Raw genomic sequence first — 27,869 nt, forward strand, 5'->3', positions numbered from 1 at the left:
GAAAAGCAATGAATGAATAATAACAGATTGAAACCAGGCTTTAAGAAGATGATAACCACTAATATGTCTCACTATAAACAAAGCAGGAAAAGATGCTCGGAAGTAAAGAAAACTATTTCCTTTTATTTTGTCACAATACATTTAACTGAACGGACATTTTAAGCTTGTTATCCATCGTCATATCTGGTCATAAACTGACATTTTCCTGCAGTGCAAATCATTGAGCTGAGCCCAGTGGAGTGACTGATTCTCTATAAGCTTTTAAGCTCTGAATGTCTCGCTGCTACTGTTTCCAAACAATATGTCAAATAAGCCATGCTTCTTTGAGCAGACCTGTTAATCTTACAAGGTCATCGCAATCTTCAGGCCATTTGTGATATTTTAAAAGGATCAACAAGTTGCCGGAATACACACAGGGATTAGTGTTGCTCAGAATTAAAGACTAAAGATCTGTTAAAAACTCAACCCAAATGGAAAAATGGGCATAGATTTTATTACATGTCTTAAATGGAACAGTAAAATCTATAGTTGCATTACAAATGATAACAAGATGAACAGAAATTATTTGTGGCAATTTTGAAAAATTTTTCAGATGTGTATCCCAGCTTAATAAGCGGAGACAGTCTGAAGTCATTAGTAAAATGTGTAAACACACAGTGGCTTTTTGAGCCGCATTGCAATACTGATTCAACCAACGGCATGAATTTAGAAAGGGGTACACCATGGCAGTGATAGCAGGGCTCAACAATAAGGACTGGCCCATCGCCTGGGGTCAGCGTGTAAGATGCTCAAGACAGTAGACTGGATGATTACTGGCCCAATCAGGCCAGTGCTGCCTTGTCACTTAAGTTATGCAAACACAGTCTTAGAATCGATATCAGTTTGTGCTTTTAAGCCTTTAAATGTCATCTTCTCTGTGAAGTCATTTTAAAGCAGACATTAATGTGGGTACAACACAACGAAAGTGTTGTTTTGCACAGTTTGCCCTCAGTTTGGCAAGTCAGCCACCTTTTGTTTTGCAAAAAAATACCTGCACGATTTCGATACAGCTGTTTTTGTTTGCATAACACTTTAAATTTTGCTCAATATACATTTATCTTTTTATTTTTTAATATTTAAATTCTAAAATCACTTTTGTTATTTTGACACATTATTTATTATGTAGCTAAGAGATAGCAATTAACTTTTTTTGTGGGGCCAGTGAAAATTTTGGCAGGGCAAGTAAAAATCAGGCCAGTAGACAAAATCCTTAGTGTTAAACCCTGAATTGAAATACCTGTCAGAAAAAAAAAAGAAAAAAAAAAGATTTTTGCTATTTTGTTTTTGTGCCAATAAAGGTGCACAAGTCAACACTTCATTTTTAAAATACACTCACTGGCCACTTTATTAGGTGCACCTTACTATAACCAGGTTGGACCCCTTTTGCCTTCAGAACTGCCTTAATACTTTGTGGCATAGACTCAACAAGGTACTAGAACTAATCCTTAAAGATTTTGGTCCATATTGACATGATAGCATCACGCAGCTGCAACAGATTTGTCGGCTGCACATCCATGATACATATCTTCCATTCCATCACATCCCAATGGTGCTCTATTGGATTGAGTTCTGGTGACTGTGGAGTCCATTTGAGTACAGTGAACTCATTGTCATTTTAATGAAACCAGTCTGAGATGATTCACCCTTTATGACATGGTGTGTTAACCTGCTGGAAGTGGGTGCACTGTGGTCATAGTAGTGTACATTATAGTGGTAGAGTAGTGGTCATTGTAGCTTCAGTTTGCTGTTCTCAGCTGACAGGAGTGGCACCCGGTGTGGTCTTCTGCTGCTGTAACCCATCTGCCTTAAGGTTTAATGTATTGTGCATTCAGAGAAGCTCTTCTGCATACCTCGGTTGTAACGAGTGGTTATTTGAGTTACTGTTACCTTTTTATCAGCTTAAACCAGTCTGGCCATTCTCCTCTGACCTCTGGCATCAACAAGGCATTTGCGCCCACAGAACTGCCACTCACTGGATATTTTCTCGTTTTCAGACAATTTTCTGTAAACCCAAGAGATGGTTGTGCATGAAAATCCCAGTAGATAAGCAGTTTCTGAAATACTCAGAGCAGCCCGTCTGGCACCAACAACCATGCCACGTTCAAAGTCACTTAAATCAATTTTCTTCCCCATTCTGATGCTCGGTTTAAACTGCAGCAGATCGTCTTGACCGTGTCTACATGCCTAAATGCATTGAGTTGCTGCCATGGGATTGACTGATTAGAAATTTGAGTTAACAAGCAGTTGGACAGGTGTACCTAATAAAGTAGCTGGTGAATGTAAGGCTGCGTCCGAAACCGCCTACTACTCAGTAGGTACTGCTTTTAAATTTAAACGTACTACTCGGCCGTTAGAAAAGTACGTTCTATACAGTATGAATGTGAAAAGTATGAATGGAATTCGGACGTACTACATCCGGCATTTTGACATAGTCACGTGACCTACCTGCGTAATTTGCAACGATTGCTTTACTCCCATTCATGAATTTGCTCGCGGGGCATCATGGGATAGTGCAGCATGCATGGGATGCACACTCCAGAATCTCGGCGGAAGTAGTAAATCATCCGGGTACTTCTCACATACTGTTTTTCGAATTCTATAGCTGCGTCCCAAATGGCACACTATACACTATGCACTCATGCACTATGTACTTATGCACTTACACACTCAACAGGATAGTATATGTATGTAGTGTTGTCCCAAATGGCACACTAATGTTTTTTTTACTAAGCGGAAATTCAAACCGTTTTCCTGATGACGTTTGACGGTTGCCAAATCAGTGAAATAAACAACTGAATTATCAAATAATACCTGCCGTAAGTACTGCCGTATTGACCATCAGGAGGCGCTATAATCACTCTTGTAGGAGAATTTTGCTTTCACCATCCAAAATAAATAAAGTTATTCAACATGTGCGTCCGATAGCTCCGCCCCTTCCGCTACGTAAGCAAACCTGCGTTCGTTGAGTGCGTGAAGTGTCCATCATTACACACTTCATTTTAGCGGCTGAATGAGTGCATCATCCGGGTAATTAAAGTGTACTTATTATTTTTAGAGTTTTCAGTGTAAACACACTACTTACACTATTCATACTACAAAATGGCGTAGAATAGTGCATAAGTATACGATTTGGGACGCAGCTTATGAATTCTTACATACTACTCGGCTCACATACTGATTTCAGCGTACTATATAGTATGGAAGTATGCGGTTTCGGACGCAGCCTAAGCCTTACACATTGTACCCCCTGCGGTCCACAGTCAAGTTGTAATCGTTATAATAAAAAATAATACCTCATTTTACAACTGTTTCGAAATAATTTTTCTAGATGCATGTGACTGATCTTGTAGTAAACAATTTACTTATCTATTGACTATTCATATAAAAAACAGATTGTCAAACAGATTTTTCAGTTAAATGGCTTATTTCTAATGATTTATTTCAGATAATAGCTTAGTCTCCTTAAATCCTGCCTCTTTTTTGCAAGCTCAGATTCAAATCAATTTTTACTTCTTTTTTACTAATCTGGTTCACTTGGATGTATATTATAGTACAGACGTCACCTCTTCTGTTACATCGCAAAGAAATGCCCCATTTGCATGTATTGACCTTATTCTAAAATGCGGAAGTGCGCCTGTTTTCGCGATTTTCTTAGAACTTCCGTTTCAGTCGCCTATGGGAGAAATGACAAGGTATAATAAACGGCAAAAAACGGTCAAACTACTTGCTCTACAAACAAATGTTTGCATGACTATACAGACCAAGTAGAATAATATAACAAGGAAATATCAGTTTGCAACAACAAACAGCGAAACGAACAGTTTTTAATGTCTAAAAATGAATGGAAGTGAATGAGACCGGAAGTCTCGTGCCAAAAAGATTCAAATGGCAGCGCCCGCTCTTCTGTGGAGAATAAGGTCAATAATGAGCACCAACTGCAGGTTTGTGCTCATGTTAATACGGTTTTAGCCACTTTGCAATTCTGCTGCATTAGATTGTAACAGCAAAGTTAAACTCAAGGTATACTTAAGATTTTACTCATGTGTACATTGCATTTTGTGCATAAAGCCCAGATTATACTTTGCCTGTTCCACTTACATGTCAGTTTGCATACAGCAAATGTTATGCAGATTTCATCCCTAAAATAGTATGTACATTATATATGTGAACGGTCCAGTTTTTGCAATAAACATGGCATGCAGCTCACACATGTTCTTTAAATTGTTTTTGGACTGCTTAGTTCTACTAAAAGGTGTTCTTCAAAACATTGATCTAGTCTGTTGGCTCGGAGTTAGAAGAACAACACACTACTGAAGATGACAAAAACAAAATATGTGCGTTGTCAAGCATTTGTGTGACTGGACGTGTCTGGGTTGATGAAATACAGGGGTCTGGAAAGGAGTTAAAGGACATTCTTTTTGATCGTAACTTTTGGAGATAGAAAACACAGACACTTGATGAGGATAAATTATTCTCAATTTCTGTTTAACGGAAAGAAGATTTTTTTTAACTAATTTCTAAGCATATCAGTTTAAATAACTCATTTAAAATAACTGATTTGTTTTATCTTTGTCAAGATGACAGTAAATAATATTACTACTTACTAAATATTTTTCAAGATGCTAGTATTCATCTTAAAGTGACATTTAAAAAATTACCAAGGTTAAATAAGCTAACTAGGCAAGTTGGGGTAATTTACAACTGTATATACACAAATTAGGCGTACATAAATAAAGTATACCTCAGGCTTAACAGTGAATGTGCTGCTTGCACATGTGCTTTGAACTTTTTTTGTACTTTGTTGGTGTACAAGGTGTCAACACTGAATTTGAAAGTTGTTTCACAGTTTGAATAGAAACAGAGGGGATGTGGATTATATAGATAAAAACCCAAGTATACTTTGAGCTTTACACTGTGTCCTAACTATACACGCACCGAACACGTCACGACAGAAACATTTAAATACCGGACATTAATTTAAATACCAGCCACTTCGCACTTCGGTAAGGGTTATAAGCTTATACATTAAACCTCTTTGTCATAATTAAAAGTACAGTACATAGTAGGGATGCACCAAATATTCGGCCACGAAAACTTTTATGCTGAAAATGGCCCAAAAGAGCAGTTTCGGTTTTCGGTTTCGGCTATGAATTTTCATTTCAGTGCATCCCTAGAACACAGGCTACTGAGTGGCCTTTGTTGGTTTGCAGTCTGGAGTTCTGTTAGTTAGATTTATTTCCAAGATCTGAGATGAGCTATCTGCTGCTGCTTTCAGTTGCATGGCAATAAATGTCAAGTGAAATGGTGTGCAAACTCACATTTGTAGCATTTAACACTGAATAAAGCACATAATCTGTTCCTGAGGTAATTGTTGCCATTGTTGTTTATGCTGCTGCTCAGCTGTGATGTTGCAAAAATATAATAAACAGCTAATTACTCTGGCATATGTTCTATGCGGGTGACGCGGGTAGAACCTTTGCCTCACAGCAAAAAGGTCGCTGATCAGCTGCCATTTCTATGTGGAGTTTGCATGTTCTACCCATGTTAGCGCGCATTTCCGCCGGGTGCTCCGGTTTCCCCCACAAGTCCAAAGACATGTGGTACAGGTGAATTGGGTATGCTAAAATTGACCGTAGTGTATGTGAGTGAGTGTGTGTGTGTGTGTGTTTGTGTGTGTGTATAAATAATTGTGTGGGTGTTTTCCAGTAATGGGTTGTGGCTGGAAAGGCATCCGCTGCGTAAAACATATGCTGGACAAGTTGATGGTTCATTCTGCTGTGTTGACCCCAGATTAATAAAGGGAGTAAGCCGAAAAAAAAATGAATGAATGAATGTTCTATGTGATGGATTCCAGCAGCATAGAAAAGGCATTTCTAAAATAGAAAGGGTTAGTGAAAAAACTAGCTTTTACATGGAAAAGATAGCTTTTATTCAACCCAGGCTTATTGTGGATAAGTACCCAGGTCTAGATTTCTGGGAACCGTGAAATATGTACCCAGAGTTACGTCTGCTTTCAGTTTTTGTTTTCGTAAATCCATCCACTGTGTACATTTTTGATGATCTCAAATTTCTCTCATACCTGCCATTTGTGCATCCTCTTCTCTTTTAAACCCACCAGAGGCTGCAATGTACATTTTAACCAATCAGCTTGCTGTGGACTGACCCAACTAATAGTGTTTAAAAAGCAATCTAGAAAAGAAAAGCCATTGCGGCCTGGTGATTTTACCATCTTTTTCAACCTGATATGTATATATTTTTTGCTTTTGTTTAACCTGGTTTCTGAAACCCTGAACACACAAACCCTGCTATGGTCCACTCCGCTATGCATCCCAAGTCCATTGGTGTACGTGGCGAGCTACTGAGCAAACTGGTAACCCCAGAAAAGCAGTCCATATGGAGGTAAGTGATCAATAGGGTGAAAAAGAAAATAAGTTGTTTGTGGCCTCATACCACCCCATATCGTTCGTTTCACACACAAAATGCAGCTTGACATAGCCCCAAGTACATATTTGTGGTTTCACAGCAATTTAGGCCTTGGTATGTATCCACAATGAGCCTGAGTTGCTATTATTGCATGTTGCGGCATTGAATCGCATGTAGTTAGGACACAGTGTTAGGAATTATTATCAGTGGCATGACGCCAGAAACATGAGCATTTCAGAGTTTTTTGCAGTAATTTTTTTAAAAATTATGGTTTGAGGCAAGTTGCGATATGATTTCCTATTTCAGCAAACACATTTTGATTCCTTGTCATATGAGAGTGGTCTGTAAAAAAACTTCAGTATCTCTTTCTGCACCAGCATGCTGCAGACCTACTGTTACCACCAGAGATCTCCTGCACTGCTGCGTGTGCTGGCTCGCTCTCTGCCCTGCAACCGCAGCATCTCCAGCACACTTCTGGCATAGACGTCCCGCAGGTTCACCCCTATCGCCGACATATCTGAGGCTGAGCTGCGGGTCAGTCTCTTCAGCACCTCCCCATGCCTCAGTGCAGCTTCCTTCATTTTAAGAGTGAAGTAGCAGGCGGAGAATCGGTCATTGATGATGGCGATGGGCAGCGCCAGGATAAGGATCCCTGATAGGATGCAGATAAAGGCCATCACCTTTCCAACAGCCGTGTCTGGACGGATGTCTCCATACCCTACCGTGGTCATGGATGTGGTAGCCCACCACCAGGCACTGGGGACATTGGTGAAGGTGGTTTCTGGCGTGTCATGTTCAATAGCGTATTCCAGAGTGGCGAAGATGGAGATGCCCACAGATAGGAACAGCATCAGGAGACCAACTTCCTCATAGCACTGGGCAATCGTCAAGCCCAAAGACTTGAGACCTGATGACCAACATAAAGAAGAGATATAGTAGCCATTATAGAAAAACTGCATCATCATGTGCATATTTATCCATTAAGATAAAAGCAATCCAAGGTGTAGGTGACAATATTTCTTCAGTAGATAGATTGTTTAGGTGAAACCGTGGTCTTTGGTAATTCGTATAATTGAGAGTCCAAGAAACACATCCACAATGTGAACATGCTTAGGATATCTGTGAAAGGAGGCTGTGGATTCAAAGTTATGACACTGGAAATAATGTTTAGTTTCTTCCACAGACAAGTTGGTTTGATCTCAATTGGGCTGGACGATAAATGCATTTTAATTGATTAACTCGAGCGTAAATTTTACATTGATTTGTTTGAATGAAAATCGGTTTTCACCCTAACACGTGGTGGGTTAAGGAGAAGACAATTAATGGAGAAGACGCACATATGACATAAACTGTTACCGATCTGATGTTGGTACCCAACGGTACTGTTTTCAGATAAATGACATGACCCAAAAACAAAGACATTCATTACGGTAAATATCAACACGAGCTATGTTTCCATCCACAAATGTCAACTAACTTTATGTACAAAACTGGAATATCGCATAAAAGACGTGTGAATAAAGCAGTGTTTCTATACAACGAGAACAAAATCGTCACTTCCTGATTACCTGGCGCCAAATATCAAAAGTAAAAACGTGATTTGCTGCTTAGGAGAAACTGCGTGAATCTTTTCCTTATTTAATAAATGACTTGCGCCTTAGAAGATGATGCCAAAATGCAGTGAACGCATGGTGGCGTTTGAAGGTGTCAGAAGCAAAGACACATTTGACAGTTCTGGAGGTAATAACACTAATACTGAAACAGTTAAGGCATTTTAGAATGACCAAAACAACATTTCATTCCTGCCGGTTTGTCCATTCACACACATTTTTATCATCACATGATCTCTTATATCAAAATCACATGATTTTTTTTAATACGCATACTGGAATTTGTTCAGTAAGTGTTTCCAACCTAGTTTATGTGCATCTTTTCTTATTGAATAGAAATTTATTCTACTTAGTTATGTGCATGCGATAATTTATGTGCATTTTCATAATTTATGCGCATCTTGGTGCTTCCAATAACCATTTTTATCTGCATATCCAAAATGTGCATAAAAATAGGTGGATTGAAACGTAGCTACTGACAAAACTCTCTTGCACTAGACTGATCTACCAGATGCAGTGACCCCACGCAAACAAAAGCAATAAATGCAACCCACTAGTGTAATGTGAAAACTGATATAACACAAAATAAAAAAAGAATAAACCTCTGAATAAATGTTCATTGAAATTAATAAATCAATAAATCATCTTGAAAAAAAAAACCTTTTTAACAATCATTATGAGTTTATTTTCACTGTAGTTTACCTTCACTAAAATTGTATAAAATGGATTAATTTATATCATTATTATAAAAATCTTGTTTGCAATTATATAATTATAATAACTATATAATTATAGAACTTGTTCAATTTAAATTGTTAATAAAATTCTTTTTTTCTTTAGCATTTTTTATCCTATAATTAATTATAATTATGTTAAGTTTATACTGGTTTTATAGATTAATCACTTCAACTCCAAGCATTTTTGGTGGGGGTCATTTAAATCCTCAATCGAATTTTTTTATTAATTTTTTTTTTTTTTTTTGTGAAAAAATTAGGGAATTTTGTTTTTTAAAGGCCATATTATTTTTTAAAGGACTTAATCTCAATGTATCATCAGGTCAGGAGCCAATGGTATTTTTTTCCCCCTGTATTTAGGTATTTTAGTCCTGGTAGCCTTTAACTCCAATGTATATCCAAGTAGCATAGTATAAAATTTTAAATCTTATTTTAAATGTTCTACAGAAGAAAATGTCACCTGTATCTCGGGTGGCCATCCACTTTAATTGAATTCCATTTTATAATTTTGTCCGTACAATGGAAGTCAATTGAAATCTAAACTGTTCAGCTACCATCATTATTCAAAATGTCTTCTGATGTGTCCAGAAGAAAAAACATCATACAAGTGTGTGCAGGCCTTTAGACTTATACAACTTTTTACAATTATATTAAGGGCTGTCATACGATTGCCGAGAGAGCTTAACATGCTGCAATTTAAGAAAACATTAGCAATAACGGTGTAAAAAAACACCAGCAAACTAAAAAAAGATTTTATTGGTTTGACAGCAAACGTGCTGCAAATCCTCGCAACGCAAACACATTAAAACAAATGCGCTGCATTTTCTCACGATGCAAACAATTTACGAAAACGCACTGCATTTTCTCACAACACACAAAGAACAAAACACAACAAAAATGCTTCAAGGGGACCCAAAAACGTGACGGACAACGCTGTGCCGTGACTGTTGTTTGGTGAAGTTGTACGTGATCTTTAAAAGGTGAGTTTTTTGTTTATTTATTTTAACATCCCTATTTCCAGTGTCTTTAGTATTTATTAGCCTAAATAACCATAATCTGAATAGCTGGGTCCGTCACGTTTAAGGCCTCCTTAAAACATTTTCATTGTTTTTTGAGAAAAATGTTACGTAAAATGTTTACGTTGAGAGAAAATGCAGCACATTTTATTATTTGCTTGCGTTGTGTGAAAAAGCAGCGTGTTTTTTTGTATTTGCGTTGATTTACAGTACGTTTGCTGTCAAACTGATGAAGATCTTTTCTCAATTTGCTGACGTTTTTTGTAATCGCACATGTTGTTTTAAAACTACAACACGTTAAGCTCTCTCGGCCACCGTACTGTCAAACTGTGACATAAAATTCATCAAAAGTAAATGCATTAAACTAATTGCAATAATTATTGTTGCAATAGGGCGGCACAGTGGCTCAGTGGTTAGAACAGTAACCTCACAGCAAGAAGGTCGCTGGTTCGAGTCCCAGCTGGCTCAGTTGGTGTTTCTGTGTGGAGTTTGCAGATTCTCCCCGTGTTGGCAAGGGTTGTCTCCGGGTGCCCCGGTTTCCCCCAAAGACATGTGCTATAGGTGATTAAACTAAATTGGCCGCAGTGCACATGTGTGAATGTGAAAGTGTATGGGTGTTTCCCTGTACTGGGTTGCAGCTAGAAGGGCATTAGCTGTGTAAAACATATAAGTTGGTGGTTCATTTTGCTGTGGCGAACCCGGATTAATAAAGTGCTGAAGTCAAATGAATGAATTGTTGTAATAAATAAATGAGCACATGTTTTAAAAAGTAACTTTAGGAGCAAAATAAATGGATGATTTATGTCCACAGCAAGTGCATCATTGTGCTTTCAATACTCTTTTATATTATTCAGAATTAGATGCCCTTTTTCTTTATAAATAGATTAAAGAGCCCATATTATACATGAAATAGGATCATATCTTGGTTGTAAGGGTCTCCAACAACAGTCTAATATGCATGCAAGGTCAAAAAAACACTTTCATGGTCTTATAATCTGCATTTATTTTTACCTAATTATCCCAGCGACTCCTGTATGAATCGTTCAGTGATTCATTTGTTCCCAAACCCCTCCTTAGCGCGAACCTAATCTGCGCTGATTGGACCGATGACAGTCTGTCGCGATTGGTCGACTGCCTTCAGTCAGAGAGTTAAATCCCCAATAGCTAATCAGCAATATAAAAAGTAATCACAGTTCATACACGCTCGAAAGTGTAGGCGTGGATTTTAGATGCCACACACACACAAAAACACACACACACCTCCGGACGACAACGATCCCGCTTCCGCCCGCACCCGCCAGGTTTTAGCCTGAACCCGACCGCTCCCGCTTATATTAAGAATTTGTTGTCCCGGTTCCCGACCCGCCCCACTTTCTGCCCGCCGCGCCCGATCCCGCTAAAGAGCGAGGAAGAACAAAACCAAAAATCACCCAGCTATACAGCTATACTCTTTCTCATTCGCATAGCAATATCCGTGATATTGCTAGACAGCCCGCTCCCATCCCAAATTAAACCCGTTACCGACCGCTCTGCTGACAAGTTAATGCAGACCTCTACCACGGAGCTCCGTAAACAAAGCAGCACGCGTCGCGTGAATATAGCCAGTTAACCTGATACAGTACACTCGGTTACAAGTAACAATTCACAACTAAATACATTTGCAAGCTAGAGTCAACGAGGCAACAACTTTAATCGCACGTACTTACACTTGAGAAATGGAGGAAGAAACTCATCCTGACGTCCATCAGTAAGTTAACTTACTCTTTACTGATCCTTCCTTTAACAAACGCAGATGAAGTATTCTTTGTAGCATGTAGTTTCCAGAAGTTTCCAGTAGTTTCCAACTGCTTGGTTATAATGCTGAGGTTTCATCTTTGGGTAGACACTCGATAATATCCATCTGCAGTGTGACTTCAATCAACCGGCATGTTTGTGTGCGTGTGTTTGTGGGTGTGTGTGTGTGTGTGTGTCTGGGTTTCTGCGTCAGAGGGCGGGGCCTCAGGTTTGAAATCTCCCGGGTTTGCGCGTGCACGTGAATAACTTGGTTTCGTTCGTACGTCATGGCGAAACACCTAATGACTCGGTATCAAGGCGACTCGTTTGAAGCACTATGAGTCGACTCTTTTATAGATGAATCAACCGTTTTAAACACTGTACACTTACAGATTTAAGCCTTAGCTGGATACTTCACTTCACTTAGAGCTGTGTTACACACTACATGGAGGTGGATTTTCAAAAACCCATAATATAGGCTCTTTAAATTTTAATGTAATTTTATCATGATTGCCACACATCAAGAGAACAGAGAGTACCAAAAGTAATTAACCTAATTGCTTAATTACTTTTAACCTTAAAACAATAGCACAAAAAAGAGACTTTTCAAATCACTAGGGAAGGAGAAACACTACGGCGTTTTCAAATAATTAGTGTAATTTTGATTAACATCACTAGAGCAAGCTACTAATGTGTTTATTTTTTAACATGATGCTCAAACGAATTATATTTTTGACCCAATTTGCTACTAGTCAATTTGCTTGCCAAATGATTACATCCCCCATAAGATACTGTGAACAAAATTTAAATCATTGACCACATGATTTTATTTTGGGTGCAACATGTTCTACAGACAGTACATGAAGTCTTTTAGTGATCGATGAAACAGATTTTTATATGGAAACAAGTTTATGCTTGAATGTGCAGCTTTAGGTATTGTGTAGAAGCACTATTCAACAGCTCTAACATGCATCACTTGAATGCATGCTGTACATTGTGCTGTTTTATATAGGTTAGATCCCACAGCAGTTTTAATCCGCTAGTGTGTGATTCTTACACTGAAGGATCAGTCAATAAGAAGTAACAGCGGTAATGAAATCTTTCTAGCCTTTAAATATAGACACCTGAGAACGACGGCTACACTTTCTCACTCCAAAATGGCACGTCTTCCTGAGAAATGCTTTATTTATTCCTTTTTTTAGCCGCCGTGCTGAATACATTTGCAGAAAGATAAGTCCAGCAACCAAAGTCGACATCTAGCCTACTTATTGTGCATATCAAAGCATGTACTTTTAGCTTTCAAGGTAGAAACTGTATTTTTGTTATTAATACTTCTGAGGAGCTGGAGTCGACATAAGTGCCTGCTAAGAAAGAGATGTCTATTTTGAGAAAATAAAAGTGCACTGGGGAACACTCAGAAGATTGACGTTCAAGTGAATTAGCTTTCCATTCATACAGGTTTTGTCCTCATATTCGGTTTTGAGGACCGTCTGCTTGCTTCTTTTTTCATTTGGTTTACGTCTTCTGATCAGATTAGCTACTACTGTGGAAAAAAACAAACACATTTGGTAGAGAGATAGAGAATGCTGCAGACATCAGAGGCCCTTTTATTAAAATGTGTCGGATATGAAAATAGGCTCTGCCGTTCCCTTGGTGGATTATCTGTCGGTGTTTGCTTCAGATATTTTTCCTGAGACAGAGTCGATATTGTCTGCTAAGAATGTTTTAATTCTAAATGTAATGACTGTGCATTTCTGTGAAAAATGTTTGGATTGCTACACTGTAAAAAATGCAGGGCTCCATACAATTGATTATTGTCCCAACACAAATCAATTAGGTTACCTTTACAGATTTGACAAATTTTGGTAGATTGAACTTAAAATAATTAAGTATTCTGTTGTTTCAGCTCATTTTAAAGTAGTTTGAACAAGCAACAAAAAAAAAAAAGTTTTTGAGTGTTCACCTTTTGTGGCCTTCACAGATTTTTCTTTTGTGCAATTTGACATGCTTTTTTTACAGCACATTGTGTTCTGCATCCTGATTGGCTGTAGACCATTGTCAATCAATCTTCTCCGTGTCTCCTGTACAGTACAGGATGCGTTCAGCTTGCCAAATGAACATACATCTTCGATCGCTAGCAGCAGGCCCGGATTGGCTAATCGGGAGCACCGGGAGAATTCCCAGTGGGCCGGTCCGTTTTTTGGCCGCGAGGGCCGGTGTCCCTAGCTGCTTATTTATTTATTTATTTATTTGACCATAGCCACACTATTTTTATTTATTATTTTGCCGCAGCCCCAACCTTTTTATTTATTTTCTCGCAGCCCCGTGAGCAAAATGCAGCCCGCAGGTTAATAATGATGTAACTAAGTTATCATTCACACCCCAAACAGCAGCAACTTAGTGAATATTAATTAATATTAATGAATAATACACCTGCTCAATGAAAATCATATGATTTACTACATTAATAAATCTGACATAACTTGATCAGAAATCTACAAAGGGGAAAATAGAGTAGACATCAATAGCAGCAGATAACAGTGCAATACTTATTTTACATCCAGAACACATCATCCTACCAGCGCCATCTTGGTCTAGTGGTTAGCACGTTGCGTTATCATGCCGCCAATCTGAGTTCGATCCTCACTATGATCCCACTCCGGCCCTGGCTAGCAGTGTAAGTTTCAACAAGTATGCAAAAAGGGTGGTAACTGTCCACAACAAGACCATTGTAAAGGAGATCGCACACTAGGTGCGGCGCGCAATGCCTCACCATGCAGCGCCATGTATTTTAGAATTGTAAACATAGGTTTCTGGGTACACACTGGCGCCGCAAGTCAGCGGTTGTCCACGGTGCCCAGCTACGACTCAGGACACTGCTCATATTTCTGCTCGCCACAGAGAGCCATCTGAATAATTTCATTATAAATAACATGCGAATGTGGGCACCAGGTGTGTTTTACTTCCAACGTTCATGTGCTGGCGCATACAGTGTGTGACCCCCTTATGGATGTAGTCTGCTTTAGCTTTGGGGATCAGTGACTGTAGGAAAAAACGCTGGATGTCAACATTATCCGCACAAAAAGCTAAAAAGCTTTATGAACCTTTTGTGGACAGCGATGACCACATGTTTTGATCTTTGGTTTCGTTTTATTCAGTTTTTTTGAGAGTTTTACACTTTGAGAGTGTTTAAACAAGAGAGAAAAGTGTGAAAATAATAATGTCTGTCTCAGACAGGTGTATAAAGTGTGCAGTGAGGTGATTTAAAATAAAAATAAAGCTATCTACTTCGCGGATTTTGCCTATTTTGCATACTGCTTGTTCAAACTGCTTTTTTAAATTTTGGTGAAACAACACAATTATATTTTTGGAGACAACTTATGCTGGCACACATTTTCATAAGTCGTTAATGTTAGGTTAGATTTAAGTCATGACATGAGGCGACCAAAATTCAATTTTTGGCCAGCGTCTGAGGACAACGTTATTTTGACGTCCAATAACCCCATCAACTGGCGTTGATATTTGCTTGCTTTTAGGTTGTGTTTGAAAGTGACCAAAATCCAACATCTAGCTTACATCTTAAACCAACGTCATATTAACGTCAAACACTGACATTTATGTCAGGTACGGCAACCAAAATCCAATGTCTGATAGACGTCATAGTCACACCAAATTGTATTACAAGGTAGGTGAATTATAACAGCGCAAACTTTTCTGTAACCATAGTAGTGCTAAGCGTCATTTGTTTAACCCTTTAAGGTTACATGCTGACTGACTGACTGTTTTCACTTTTTGCACTTCAGCAGCATTTATTTGAGAGTGCACAAGAAGATCTACGTGCTCTTGAAGCGGCTTATATTAGAGGGGGCGTGCAAGAAGTTTTGTGCACGAGCAGAGGAAATCGGCGCGCAAGTAAAGAGATCCGCATGCTGTAGGCTATTACATAAATAGGATCTCGACTTCTATACTGCCCTCACAACATTTGTCATTGATATAACGTTACAGGTAGTTAGTAGATCTGTGTAAAAAAGGCCTGCCGCCACATCTGGAAAAAATCCTAGAGGAAACACTGTAACATTACCGGTAATTTGCCGGGATGCTGCGCTGTCTCAACGCAGAAGGAACATTGCCGGAAAGAGCACATTCACGTCTATCACGCGCTGCCGTGAGGTGCCTTTAGCCAATCAGAACACTCGCATTCACGCCTGTGCGGTTTATGAGAATAAAAGCCTGTGAACATTTTTCCAGACACATTTAGCTGCTAGATGTTAGTCAGATAATTTTCACAATACTTATCCATCCACAGAGTTTGCAATGTAGTAAAATGTTTACAAATACAAGCGCAGCCGATTAGAGCTCATTTCTGGTTAATGATGTCAGAATTTATCTGTATTTTTGAATGGATGTGTGAACGGTCTTTTTCGGAAAAAATACCGTAACGTCCTTGCTTGTGTGAACAGCACTGTTTTGAATTTACCGGTAAAGTCGTTCCGGAAATTTTCTGGATATTTACCGGTGTACCTGTGTGAAAGGGACTAATGATATTTGGTTTATTTTAGGTTGGCTCTTTGGACATTGAGGACGGCCTGATGTTGGGTTCGGACGTTAACCCGATTTTCATTTCCAAACAAATGGTACAACAGCAATCTGACTTCATGTTGACATCCTGTGCCTGCTAGGGCTGTATGTTCAATCCACTTCAATTTGTAAAAACATTTACATTAACTTAATCAATTTGTGTTGGGACAACATGAACGAATTGTGTGGAAAGCAGCATTTTTTACTGTAAATTAAGCAAAAAAGAAAACAATTATAATGTGGCTTTTAAAAAAAGGTTTAGAATTAATCTCATTCCATAAGATTATAAAAGTTTTTTCTTATATTACACTTCCACATGGAAGTTGGCATGATAAGCCCCTGTCCTACCAAATTCCTCAACTGTACCCCTCTCTTTTAGCTCTCGCATATCATGTTTTTTAATTATTCATGATTCTGTGGCTGCATCTTACAAAGAGATTTTTTCCTTCCACCAAAAAGCTAGATCAAAGCCACAAGTCTGTGCTCAGTAACTATTTGTGTGTCTTCGGATCTTCCTCTAAGTCTCTCTGGGAGTCTATCAAAATATGAATGGATGAATAAATTGACTCACTTTCCCCAAAAATAGACTGAGATCTTCATGAATTATTTCATTCGCAGGGTTAAGAGCCCATCAGTGTGGAGTGAAAAATGCCCAAATGCGTCTGGTGGACTGCTGAACAGTATGCTGTAGAAATGTTACACTTAAATCCCAATATATTCAGTCTGTTTTACTCCTTTTTATGTTTTATATGCCACCGTTATTGTCAAAGTAAATGCTTTAATAAATTTTCAAACTTTTTGATATTGTTATACTGTTGATATAAAGAAACAAGCATGGCTTACAGTGAGTTTTTGAAAGTTTTTGGGTAAAAGCTTCACTGCGCACAATGGTGTCCTTCTATATAAAAACAAGGACCATAACTATTAAAATAACAATCACATGTGCATATTTTAGCATCAAAACTAATTAATGATAACTTTCGGTTCATTATAATCCCAAGCTGTTATTTAGTACTGCTAATTTCAATCTTCACAATATGTCTGGTTTCTCTCAAGGTTTTTTTTCTTCACTCTGCTATTGGTGAAGTTTTTTCCCCTCTCCGCTGTCGCCTCTGGCTTGCACGGTTCAGGGTAAGTAGAGCTACGCATCGATGAATTTGCTCTTCATTGTTTGGACTCTCAGTAATGACTTTAAACCACACTGAACTGGGCTAAACTGAACTGAACTTAAACACTAAAAACTGAACTACCCTGATTCAGTTACTATGACCATTTATGTGAAGCCGCTTTGACACAATCTACATTGTAAAAGCGCTATACAAATAAAGCTGAATTAAATTGAATTGAATGTGTCAGATTCTCATTTTCTGTCCGTGTTTGTTTTCCCAGCTAAAGAATAATAATTATAAACGTGATATAGACCATTTATTTCTTCTGTGACATTATCATTGCAGATGCAGTTTACTTTTAAACACTGATTATTAAGTAATGCTTCTTTAAAACCTAATAAACTGATTTCTGGTCATGTGACATAGTTGTTATTTTCTGTTGACAGTAGGATCCTTTGAATGCAGTTACATAATTTGATTTCATTTATAATTTGTCTGTCAGAAAAAAAAATTCTCAATGTAGGCAAAATGGACCGTTTAATGGTCATAATAATAAAATCCTTTAACATTTTAAATTATTTTGTACATTTATTGGAGTCAATGTGTGGGTAGCACAATCACCTCACAGCAAGAAGGTCGCTGGTTTAAGCCTTGGCTGGGTCAGTTTTCATTTCTGTGTGAAGTTTGCATGTTCTCCTAGTGTTCATGTGGGATTGCTCCGGCTGCTCCGGTTTCCCCCACAAGTCCAAAGACATGTGGTATAGGAGAATTGGGTAAGCTAAATTGGTCATGGTGCATGTGTGTGAATGAGTGTGTATGGATCTTTCCCAGTGATTGTGTTGATTCAGCTTATTTTAATTAAGTAGTTTGAACAAGAAGCGAAAATAATATTCTGAGTGTAAGAGACTTCGTATGATGAGTCTCGGTGTGTCTATCACCTGTGGAGTGTCGTCCGAGTTTCAGCATCCTCAGCGACCTCATCAGCCGCAGCACCTGAACGACCCGTCCTACGTTTTCCAGCTCTGTCGATTCTCCATGCAGGCTCTCCACTGCCAGAGTCACATAGAAGGGCAGAATGGCCAGCAGGTCAATGATATTCACCACGCTCCTGCTGAACTTACATTTATCTCTAACACACAAGAACCTGAGCACCAGCTCTCCGGTGAACCAAATGATGCAAATGTACTCAAGAATGTCCAAGATGATGGGTGCACCAATTACAGAGAAGTCCAGCGAGATCAAAGCCATGTTCACGATGGACACCACCACGAAAAACATGGAGAGCGTCCCAAACGTCTTGGCCGCCTTGGAGGAATCCGGGTTCTCCATGATGTCCCATAGACGCTGGCGTAAATCCTGGCACAAAACACCAGTAAAGTCCTCCTCCTCCTTGTCCATGACGTCAGCATCTTTGCGAATATCCAAAGACTCCTTCATTTCCTTCCTGCGGTAGTACTTGTCCCGACAACAGCTGTCAATACGAAGCTCATCGATGCCCCAGTACTCGATTTCCTGAAGGAACGAGATCACACACAACTCCTCTCTCACATGCAAGTGGCCTGTTTTGTAAAAGTTCATAATGTACTGAAAGGTCTGTGAGTTGCGGTCAAAAAAGTACTCGTTTTCCAGGAAATCGGCATCGTCGCACAGATCCAAAGCAGAGTCTCGACTGGAAAGGGCCAGTTTTCCTAGACGAGTTTCTGGATGAGAGGCCAACAGTTCCTGAGAGAGGATGTAGCGGCTTCCTCCCACATTTATAATGAAGAACTCCAGTGGATCGTCAGTCGGAAGCGCAGGCTCGCTGAAGAAAACACTCGAGTCCAAGGACAACAGCGAAGCGTTGTCCTCATAAAACTCCGCCGGACTTGATGAATCCGTGATCATGATGCTCTGAGTTACGTGAGCCCTGAGAGATCCAGAAGAGCACATTTGAAGTGCATTAGTTTCACACCGTGGAAAGAGCAGTATCAATAATAATGAGGATTTGGCTGCTGACCTAAATTAATAATGAAAATTACATATATTTCTGATTTTTTATATTTTGGGTTTATTTTTAACTCTCGCTGAATAAAATTCTCAGTTATTATGGCGCATGGCATATAGTTTTATTATTTTACTTTACACAGGAAAAAAATTAAATGTTTTTGAAATATAAAATGCATCTCCTTTTATACTCAAGATACTAAAAATGTTTGTTGTAAAACTGTAAATATAAAAGTTTGGACAAATTTTTCTAATTAATTTATCATTTAAAATGAAGACAATATTTTTTGTGATGAATGTAATCCAGAAAAATACAGATTTCATAAGGTTTTAATTAATTTCATTTCTGTTTATTCATTCATTCATTTATATTCATTCAGCTTTGTCTCTGATTCATCAGAGGTTGCCACAGTGGTATGAACCGCCAACTATTTTGTCATATGTTTTAAGCAGCGGATGCCCTTCCAGAAGCAACCTAGTACTGGGAAACCCCCATACACTCTAACATTCACACACAAACACTCATACACTACAGTAAATTTAGTTAATCCAATTCACCTATACCATGTGTATTTGGACTGTGGGGGAAACCGGAGCACCTGTAGGAAACCCACACAAACACGGGGAGAACATGCAAACTCCACACAGAAATGCCAACTGGCCTAGCCAGGACACAAACCAGCGACCTTCTTGCTGTGAGGCGACAATGCTACCCACTGAGCCACAATGTCTCCATTTCTGTTTATTTAACAGGAACAATGCAGAATAACAAGGCAGCACGCTGGTGCAGTGGGTAGCACAATCGCTTCAGGGCATAAAACATATGCTGAATAAGTTGGTGGTTCATTCCGTCGTGGCAACCCCTGATTAAGGGACTAAGCCAGTGGTCACCAAACTTGTTCCTGTAGGGCCGGTGTCCTGCAGATTTTCGCTCCAACCCTAATCAAACACACCTGAACAGGCTAATCAAGGTTAACTAGGTATACTTGAAACACTCAGGCAGGTGTGTTGAGGCAAGTTGGAGCTAAACCCTGCAGGGACACCGGCCCTCCAGGACCGAGATTGGTGACCCCTGGAATAAGCCAAAAAGAAAATGAATGAATGAATGCAGTATAACATTGCTACAGTTGAAAGCAGCCAATACATGCTCACATATATGCTCAGCCAGTGGCTAAGCTCACACAGAATCTGCTCGCAGAAATTTCCACAGATGTGGCGTATTTTCACAGAATTTAAACCCATTATTGAGTCTATGTATTTACTTGTGTATGTGTGTGTTTATTTATATTTATTAAATTATTATATTCAAATTAATTTCACTAAAATTATTACGATATAATAATGGTAACATTAAAATGTTCACGTTATTTCTGTACAATACAGTTTGTAAAGTAGTAATTTCTGTCTTTAGGAGATATATTATACAAGAGACTTCTTTTGTTTACCAATTAAGTGGATCTAATTGGATTTGCATTTTAAACAACAAATAAAAGTTAAAAATGTATTATTTTTTATTTCACATATTAAGTTTTTAGTTATGATAATTCTTAAATCATTCCACATAAATCCACAGATTTTTTACTAAATAGAAAAAAATGTCCGCAGATTCTGTCTGGCCCTACCAATTTGCAGCCTTAGTCACTGATTAGGTTTTTCATACACTAAAAGAGTACAAATATCTTCATAATGTACATATAAAAAGATGCAACATACCAATACAAAAATATATATAATAAAAATGAAAAGGAAACTGCATGACAATCAGTGTTCTCATATTTGATTTAGTTTGTACCAATTATTTTAATTATGTTTAAATCTGTTTGCCCTTTTAGTTCAATCGGCAAGCTGTTCAAGAGTTTAAGAGGCAATTACTCTTATTATTTCTTGTCAAAATTGTCACCCAGGTGATAATAATAATAATAATAACAATATTAATAATAATAAAAAAAATAGATTCATACATTAATGAAAATATACCGTAACTCAATACTATTAGCAAAGCTATAAAGAATATACAAACTAAAACACTTCTCTGTATGTTGAATTATACTTTATTGTCATTTTCATGAAATTTGTCTTGGACTCACATATAATAAAAAGACAACACGTAACATTTACCAACAACAGTGACATTTAAAAACACCATTAAGGTAGTTTGCTTTTTAAAATGGATATTTAATGGGTACCGGTATAAATGACATCTTGTAATGGCTACTTTTACATAAAGAAACTCTATATATAACTACAGTATATATCTATAACTCACTTCCCTAATGCCAGTCTTTTATATATTAGAAATTAAACATGATTTAGATCATTTGCCATTACTTGTGCATTCCTAAAAACCAACACATATGTTGACTGAATTTTGAGATATTTTCATTTTCACAGCAACTTTGACAATAACTTTCAATGCTTTCTATATCCACCAATTAAGGAGTCACCATCTAGACTCCAAACGTCCATAAGGCATAATGGTCTTATTTATCCATTGTTAAAACTATATGACTTTCTTACGTTTTCCAAAAACCTGCTATTACACATTTAGCTTTAGGCAAACAGGGATATAACAACAATCTTTGGTGTTTAATTTAAAATTCAAAAGACAAATATGCACTACCTGGGGTCAAGAGGAATTACTTTACCTTTACTTGAACTTAAGGTATTCCAAATTATAATATTCAACCCTTAAGTGCATTCTCACATACAATAAAAGAAAGTTGTCTTCTGAAATGTGCACTGCTCTTTGGGAAATTCCAGGTTGAAGTGATGTAACTAGAGTGATATATTGTATACTCAAACATTTGTACTGAGGCAAATGGGTGTTCATTGTCTGAGTTTAGGCTTTCAAGCATGCTACTTGCCACTTAGTTATTATTAAAGCCTCCAGGTCAGACTGCCATTCTTGAAGCCTGTCATTAAATGATTCTTTAGATTTGACCACAAGCAATTTATATAACTTCATGTCTTTAGAAACCATGTATGATTTTATTTGTTCTGTGGAACACACATTATATACAGTGCTCAGCATAAATGAGCACACCTTCACAGATCTCTCTTTTAAATTAATATTGTCTACAGGATGCTAATAAATCTGTGGATGTTCATTAGATTAGTCTGTACCAAAACCAAAACAGGAACTAATCTAACAAAATTGTACACCCAAATGAATGTTGGGAAAATATATTAAATATTTTAATAAATAGGAAAAATCTAGCGAAACATAAAATTTGAAACATTTAATTGTTCAATTATCATTTTTGTAATTTATCTTTTTCTTTTTGTATTTTAATATATTACCTTCTATTCCTAAAAATGCCTAAAGATTTAGATTGCTCAAATTTTAATGGAGATAACAAACGAACAAAAATGTCTGTTTATGGGGCGACGTGAGGGCGCAGTAGGTAGTGCTGTCGCCTCACAGCAAGAAGGTCGCTTGTTCAATCCTCGGCTGGATCAGTTGGCATTTCCGTGTGGAGTTTGCATGTTCTCCCCTCGTTCGCGTGGGTTTCCTCTGCATGCTCCGGTTTCCCCCACAAATCCAAAAATATGTGCTAGGTAAATTGGGTAAGCTAAAAAAAATGACTGTAGTGTATGTGTGTGAATGAGAGTGTGTGAGTGTTTGTGTGAGTGATGGGTTACAGCTGGAAGGGCATCTGCTGCGTAAAACATGCGTTAGATAAGTTGTCGGTTCATTCCTCTGTGGCGACTCCAGATTAATAAAGGCACTAGGCCGAAAAGAAAATGAATGAATGAATGTTTGTTTATGCCGAGTTCAGACTGCATGATTTTAGCCCAGATTTTTTCGCTGACAAAAGCCTGAAATGCATTTTCAAAATGTTTTGAAAAATCGCTAAAAAGTGCCTAAAATCTCAAGCAAATCGGTGATCGTTCACATGTAAATAACAATCACACAGTGTGAACTATCAAAGACAAGATCTGAGAAAATCGCTGATGAGTCGCTGAGGCTTGTGAGATATTTGGCATGCTAAACATATATCGCTGTCGGTGATTCAAAATCATGCCTTGTGAAATGTGTTCTGATTGAAAATAACATTGGCGATTACCTACAGCCAATGAGAGAGCAGCATCCACTATTATGGCTATCTGCAGACCAGCTGGAGGTTGAGGAGAAGTTAGAAGGGCTTCTTTTCTGTCTATTTAGACCCAAGAAATGGAGGAAAAACTTGTAGAAATTTGGTAGGAGCACCCGTGTCTGTTTGACGTCATCTGAGCAATACCAAAAGTTGGAGAGAAATTGCTAATTCCCTTCAACACCCAGGAGAGCAAAATAAGTATATTTTCTACCCCACTAAACGCTTCTTTCTTATCCGCTTGTTAAGTGGTGACGTGTTTGTGACGTATGTATACTGTTTTCGGGTCCAAGCCGCCATTCATTTGAGTGGAGAAATCATTCGTTTATCATCGCGTTTTATTCCTATCACACATAAAAGTTAATTTTACATAAAGTCATAGTGTACACAACAATCTCTGGGCTTGCTGCATAACAAATACCAGAATTTTTACAATTTATAAAACAATGAATCACTTTCTGGCCATCGGATATTAGGCATGGACATATATATTGCGATCGTGACTTTCGAAAGTATTAAATCGCTTTGTAAACTTTTATTATTACCATTTCATGAATCTCCCCATTCAGTTTAATAGAGCGCTTGGACCCGGAAGCCGCTCCGCGTGACGTCACACTTAACAAGCGGATTATGTTAATAACAAAAGATATACTATGTGACCTCACGTTGTTTCCATGTCACTTCTCACATGTGTTTGGTTGTGAGTTGTAGTTTGTGGACCAAGACAAAGTTTGTTCTTCCTATTGTAAATTCATGCAGTGTGAAACCCCCTGTAGCCGATTCGTCATGGAGTGTAAACACTGCAGCGACAAAATGCTAAAGGCAGTGTGCAAACATCTGTGACGCAATACTTTGCAAATCATGTCTGAACTCTGTATTAAATAAACCAAAAAATATTGGCTATATTTACAGAGAAATAGATAAAATTATTCATTTTCAAAAGGAGGTGTACTCATGGGGAACACTGTATATTAGTATCCACATTTTAAAACATAAAACACTGAAATATTAACATATTAAAACTTAATATATTTAGACTTTCTCAGTCAATGAGTTCAGTGTCATCTTAGACCCAAAAACAATACACATCTTTTTTTGTAATTCTGTAGAAGACAGAAAGTAAAAGTTTTAAAGGTGAACAAGTGCAAGTAAATTATAACCATGGGACGATAACCGGTTTTAAGGTTTTCCGCGGTTTGAAAAAAAGTCAATTTTCAGTTAAGCCTCTCCTAAGGTATATTTCAGGGGTTTTAATGTGTTTTTCATGTGCTGTAAAGAAATCTGTGTTTTTAAAACTAATGAAAACAGCAGAAGTCAATGATTTATTAGAATAATTTAGCCTGACATATTTACTGTGCCAAAATATTAGGTTTCCTAAAATAAAAAAATATATATTGTGTTCAATGAGGCGAAAAGTTGTTGTTTTTTTACCCAGATATTTTAGAGCAGTTATCACAATACCATGATACTGTGGTATTTTTATCCAAGGTTATCATACCGTCAGAAAGTTATACCAGCCCAATTTAATTTTTGGGGGGGCTTTATTACTTGTAGACCAAAGAAAAATATAATAATGTCTCCACACACTACATCACTTAATGCTTTTGCCATCTATGTTCAACATATTGTACTGTTTTCTATGCTGAACTTTTAGCGTTGAAAGTTTCTGCAGTTGTACCAAGCACATAAATATTCAATGAAGAAAACACTGAGATTTCATGGCTGCTGCTAAAACCGTGCCGTTGCATTCAGGCAGTGCATTGTTTTTTTTTTTTTTTGTTTTTTTTTTACAATGACAGCTTAAAAGTGAAGTTTCATAACCCAGGGTTAAAACTGGCCTTTACACTCAGTTTAAAAATACATTGACTCCCCACACTTTAAAGGTTAAGCTTATAGTTTAAAGCTTTATAGTGTGTTTTATATAACACATAACAATGTCTCATCTGTTTTACTATGCACTTTTGTAGATATAAAACAGTTTTGGCAGTCGTAGTAAAACCAACTTATGGAAAGCTCTGTGTATTGAATGAGCAAATTCCCTTAATGAAAATGTTTTTTTTCTTTCTCTCTTTTACGCCATCGCTGGCAGACATCAGACACAGTGGGAGGGAGAAGAAGCCTTTGGCAGTGTCCTACTTCTTCAAAGCTGCATTGAGATTTAAATATTTTAGCTGGCCTGTCTAATTAATTGAACTAATGGTACTATTCTTGTAATCATTAATTCTCTTTGTAAGCTCTTCTATAACATTGTCAAGATGGTCATTTCAAGGCCTGCATTTTTAACAAGATCCCGTGGGATGACACTACAGAATGTGGAGACGGAACAATACCTATCGAAAAAAGGAACGGTGCGTTTATTTTTATTTTTATGTTCGGACCTATTTTTATTTAGTATGTTCTACATTATATTGAACGCAATCAATGCTTTTTCTAAATATTCTATTATATTTTTCTACATATTTCTTTAAGGTATAACTGAATTTGGCTCATCTGAAAAATATATATTTTGATTTGTACAAGCTGATTTTAGACTGACATTTTTAATTATGTAGTATGCACATTTTACAACTAACACTTTACAGTAAAGTCCATTAGTTGACATACTGAGCAACTCATTTATTAATCTCTGTGTTAGTTATTTAATATTGTTTGGTGTTTAACATATTGTTCAGTTTAGCTCAAAGTATTTGTTTATGTTATAATTAAGATTAATAAATGTTTTGAGATATTTTTCTATTGAATTAATGTTGTTGATTAACAAACAAACACTTAAATGGTTACCCGTTGATTTAGGTGTTTACATCCTTGACAACAAAATATTAAGTTAAATGCTTGTAATGGAAAATAAAACATTGGATTTTACATATGTATGTGAGCAATTCCATGCAAATATCAACCTTCCCATGAAAAAAATTAAGTTTTCACTAAAATACGGAAACCATTTAGAGGTTTTTTGTGTATCAAGTATTTTACAGTGCTTTAGAAATACCCAAACATGTCTCTGTCAATATTTTTAAACAATTTTATTTGATTTACCAAAGTCCCACGAGTGGCAATGTTACATCATCACATCCATACACAACCATAACGAATCTTTTTTTCCTCATAAATGCAAAAATATTAAATAAAATTTAAATCAATCATGTTTGTTCCATAGTGAGCCGACTCTTATCCTGTTGATTAGCATTATTTTTTAGGGGTCGGGCAGTTTAATTCAAAGAATTTCTACTAAGCATGCTGTATACTGCAAACTCGACGTTTTTGGTCACATCCATAACGCATGTTTATTTTCCTTATTTAAAGTACAAAACATGTTTACAGATTGATATTTTTCTGATGACATAACTATTTGGTTAGTTGTTCTGGAAAATATAAACTGATGTTTCAATTTAATGTTAATGTTTACTTTCTATGTGAATTTATGTTTTGAGTTTTTTACTCTAAATGTCACATGCATAACGCTGGAACTGCTTATGTATAAATACGTCATCTAAGAACTTAGAAAATTATGTCAGAAATTTCGCTATACTGCAATTATACTGAAACTAGATTGATGTTGGACATATTCAGGAGTAAATGCAAGAATAGAGGTTTGAGTGGGTCTAATAGCAACAACAACAAATGTATATTTAATCAAATTCACATACATTTCATGTCTTAATCTGATCATTACTGTGTAAATTTATGCACTGCTTGTGAAACCACTTGAAAATTCCCAATTCTCTCTGGATGTACTGAATTTACTAGGTATGTGTTTTAATGAAATTTTAACATTTGTCTTATTCTATACAGGTCTGACACCATTTCTTCCTAATTTAAAATAAAATAATTTAGAGAATTTCTAATCCACAAAATGACAAGTAGTCATAATAACAAACGTTTTTATTTGTTGTGATTGAAAATCCCCCAAATATAGTTTTCTTGAATATTCTTAGATAAAACATGGTATTGTACTGTCTTAAACTGAATATTAAACATGTCTGACGAATTATATTTGTTGTTATATCGACCATTCGTCATTTTATAATCTAAATGACCACATTTTCATTAATAGCTTAGAATAAATGTCATCAGTTTGCAAAACAATACATTGAAACTGAGAATTTCCAAGTGGTCCACTAATATTTCCCAGTATAGCTACTTAAAAAAGACTTGACGTTAGCTATTTTATGACTTATAAAGTCATAAAGTATCACAACATTTCTAAATGACATCCAAGCCTCTAAAAATACAAAACAAAGAAGATACTGGAAGAACAGTAAGTGTGGACACCCACCTTCAGCTTATAAACCTACACTGGAAGCTCGCGCGCGCTTGTATGAGGTGAGCTGGATCCATCTGTCTCTTCACTCACTTCCTACTTCAAAAAATGCGGATCCTCTGTCGATAAACTGAACAACATCATGTACAGTATTAGTTCTGTTCGGCTCCGAAATGTTCGCACCGAAGAGGCGATGCAGCTCAAGGTTTCTCAGGTTCAGGAGAGTTCGGAACAGTTGTGAAGAAGAGC

The 27,869-nt window shown here is 37.2% G+C and overlaps 1 protein-coding gene across 2 annotated transcripts; it reads right to left on the bottom strand.

The window, feature by feature from the left end:
• Nucleotides 1-103: 103 nt before the first annotated feature.
• On the bottom strand, nt 104-27,859 carry kcnv1 (potassium voltage-gated channel modifier subfamily V member 1). Of its 2 annotated transcripts, XR_012392450.1 has the most exons (5): nt 27,636-27,859; nt 18,221-19,188; nt 6,856-7,369; nt 1,927-2,041; nt 104-1,843 (listed from the first exon to the last, which is right to left on the bottom strand). XR_012392450.1 is itself a non-coding variant. In XM_683312.7 (3 exons), exons 2-3 carry the CDS (start codon nt 19,164-19,166, stop codon nt 6,858-6,860), a joined length of 1,458 nt encoding a protein of 485 aa, XP_688404.1. In that variant the 5' UTR covers nt 19,167-19,188; nt 27,636-27,859; the 3' UTR covers nt 104-6,857. The 2 variants fall into 2 exon arrangements, 1 of the variants encoding a protein (XP_688404.1); XM_683312.7 differs by having other exon boundaries at nt 104-7,369.
• Between the last annotated feature and the right edge of the window lie 10 nt (nt 27,860-27,869).

Source organism: Danio rerio, chromosome 16, assembly GCF_049306965.1.
Source record: "Danio rerio strain Tuebingen ecotype United States chromosome 16, GRCz12tu, whole genome shotgun sequence".
NCBI lineage: Eukaryota > Metazoa > Chordata > Actinopteri > Cypriniformes > Danionidae > Danio > Danio rerio.

Bases quoted from the DNA above. Each gene is read 5' to 3' on its own strand.
- kcnv1 (XM_683312.7), bottom strand. From the start codon at position 19,166: ATGATCACGGATTCATCAAGTCCGGCGGAGTTTTATGAGGACAACGCT. The intron at 7,370-18,220 runs GTGATAGACACA...GTTGGTCATCAG, and splicing joins ACTCGGACGACACTCCACAG to GTCTCAAGTCTTTGGGCTTG.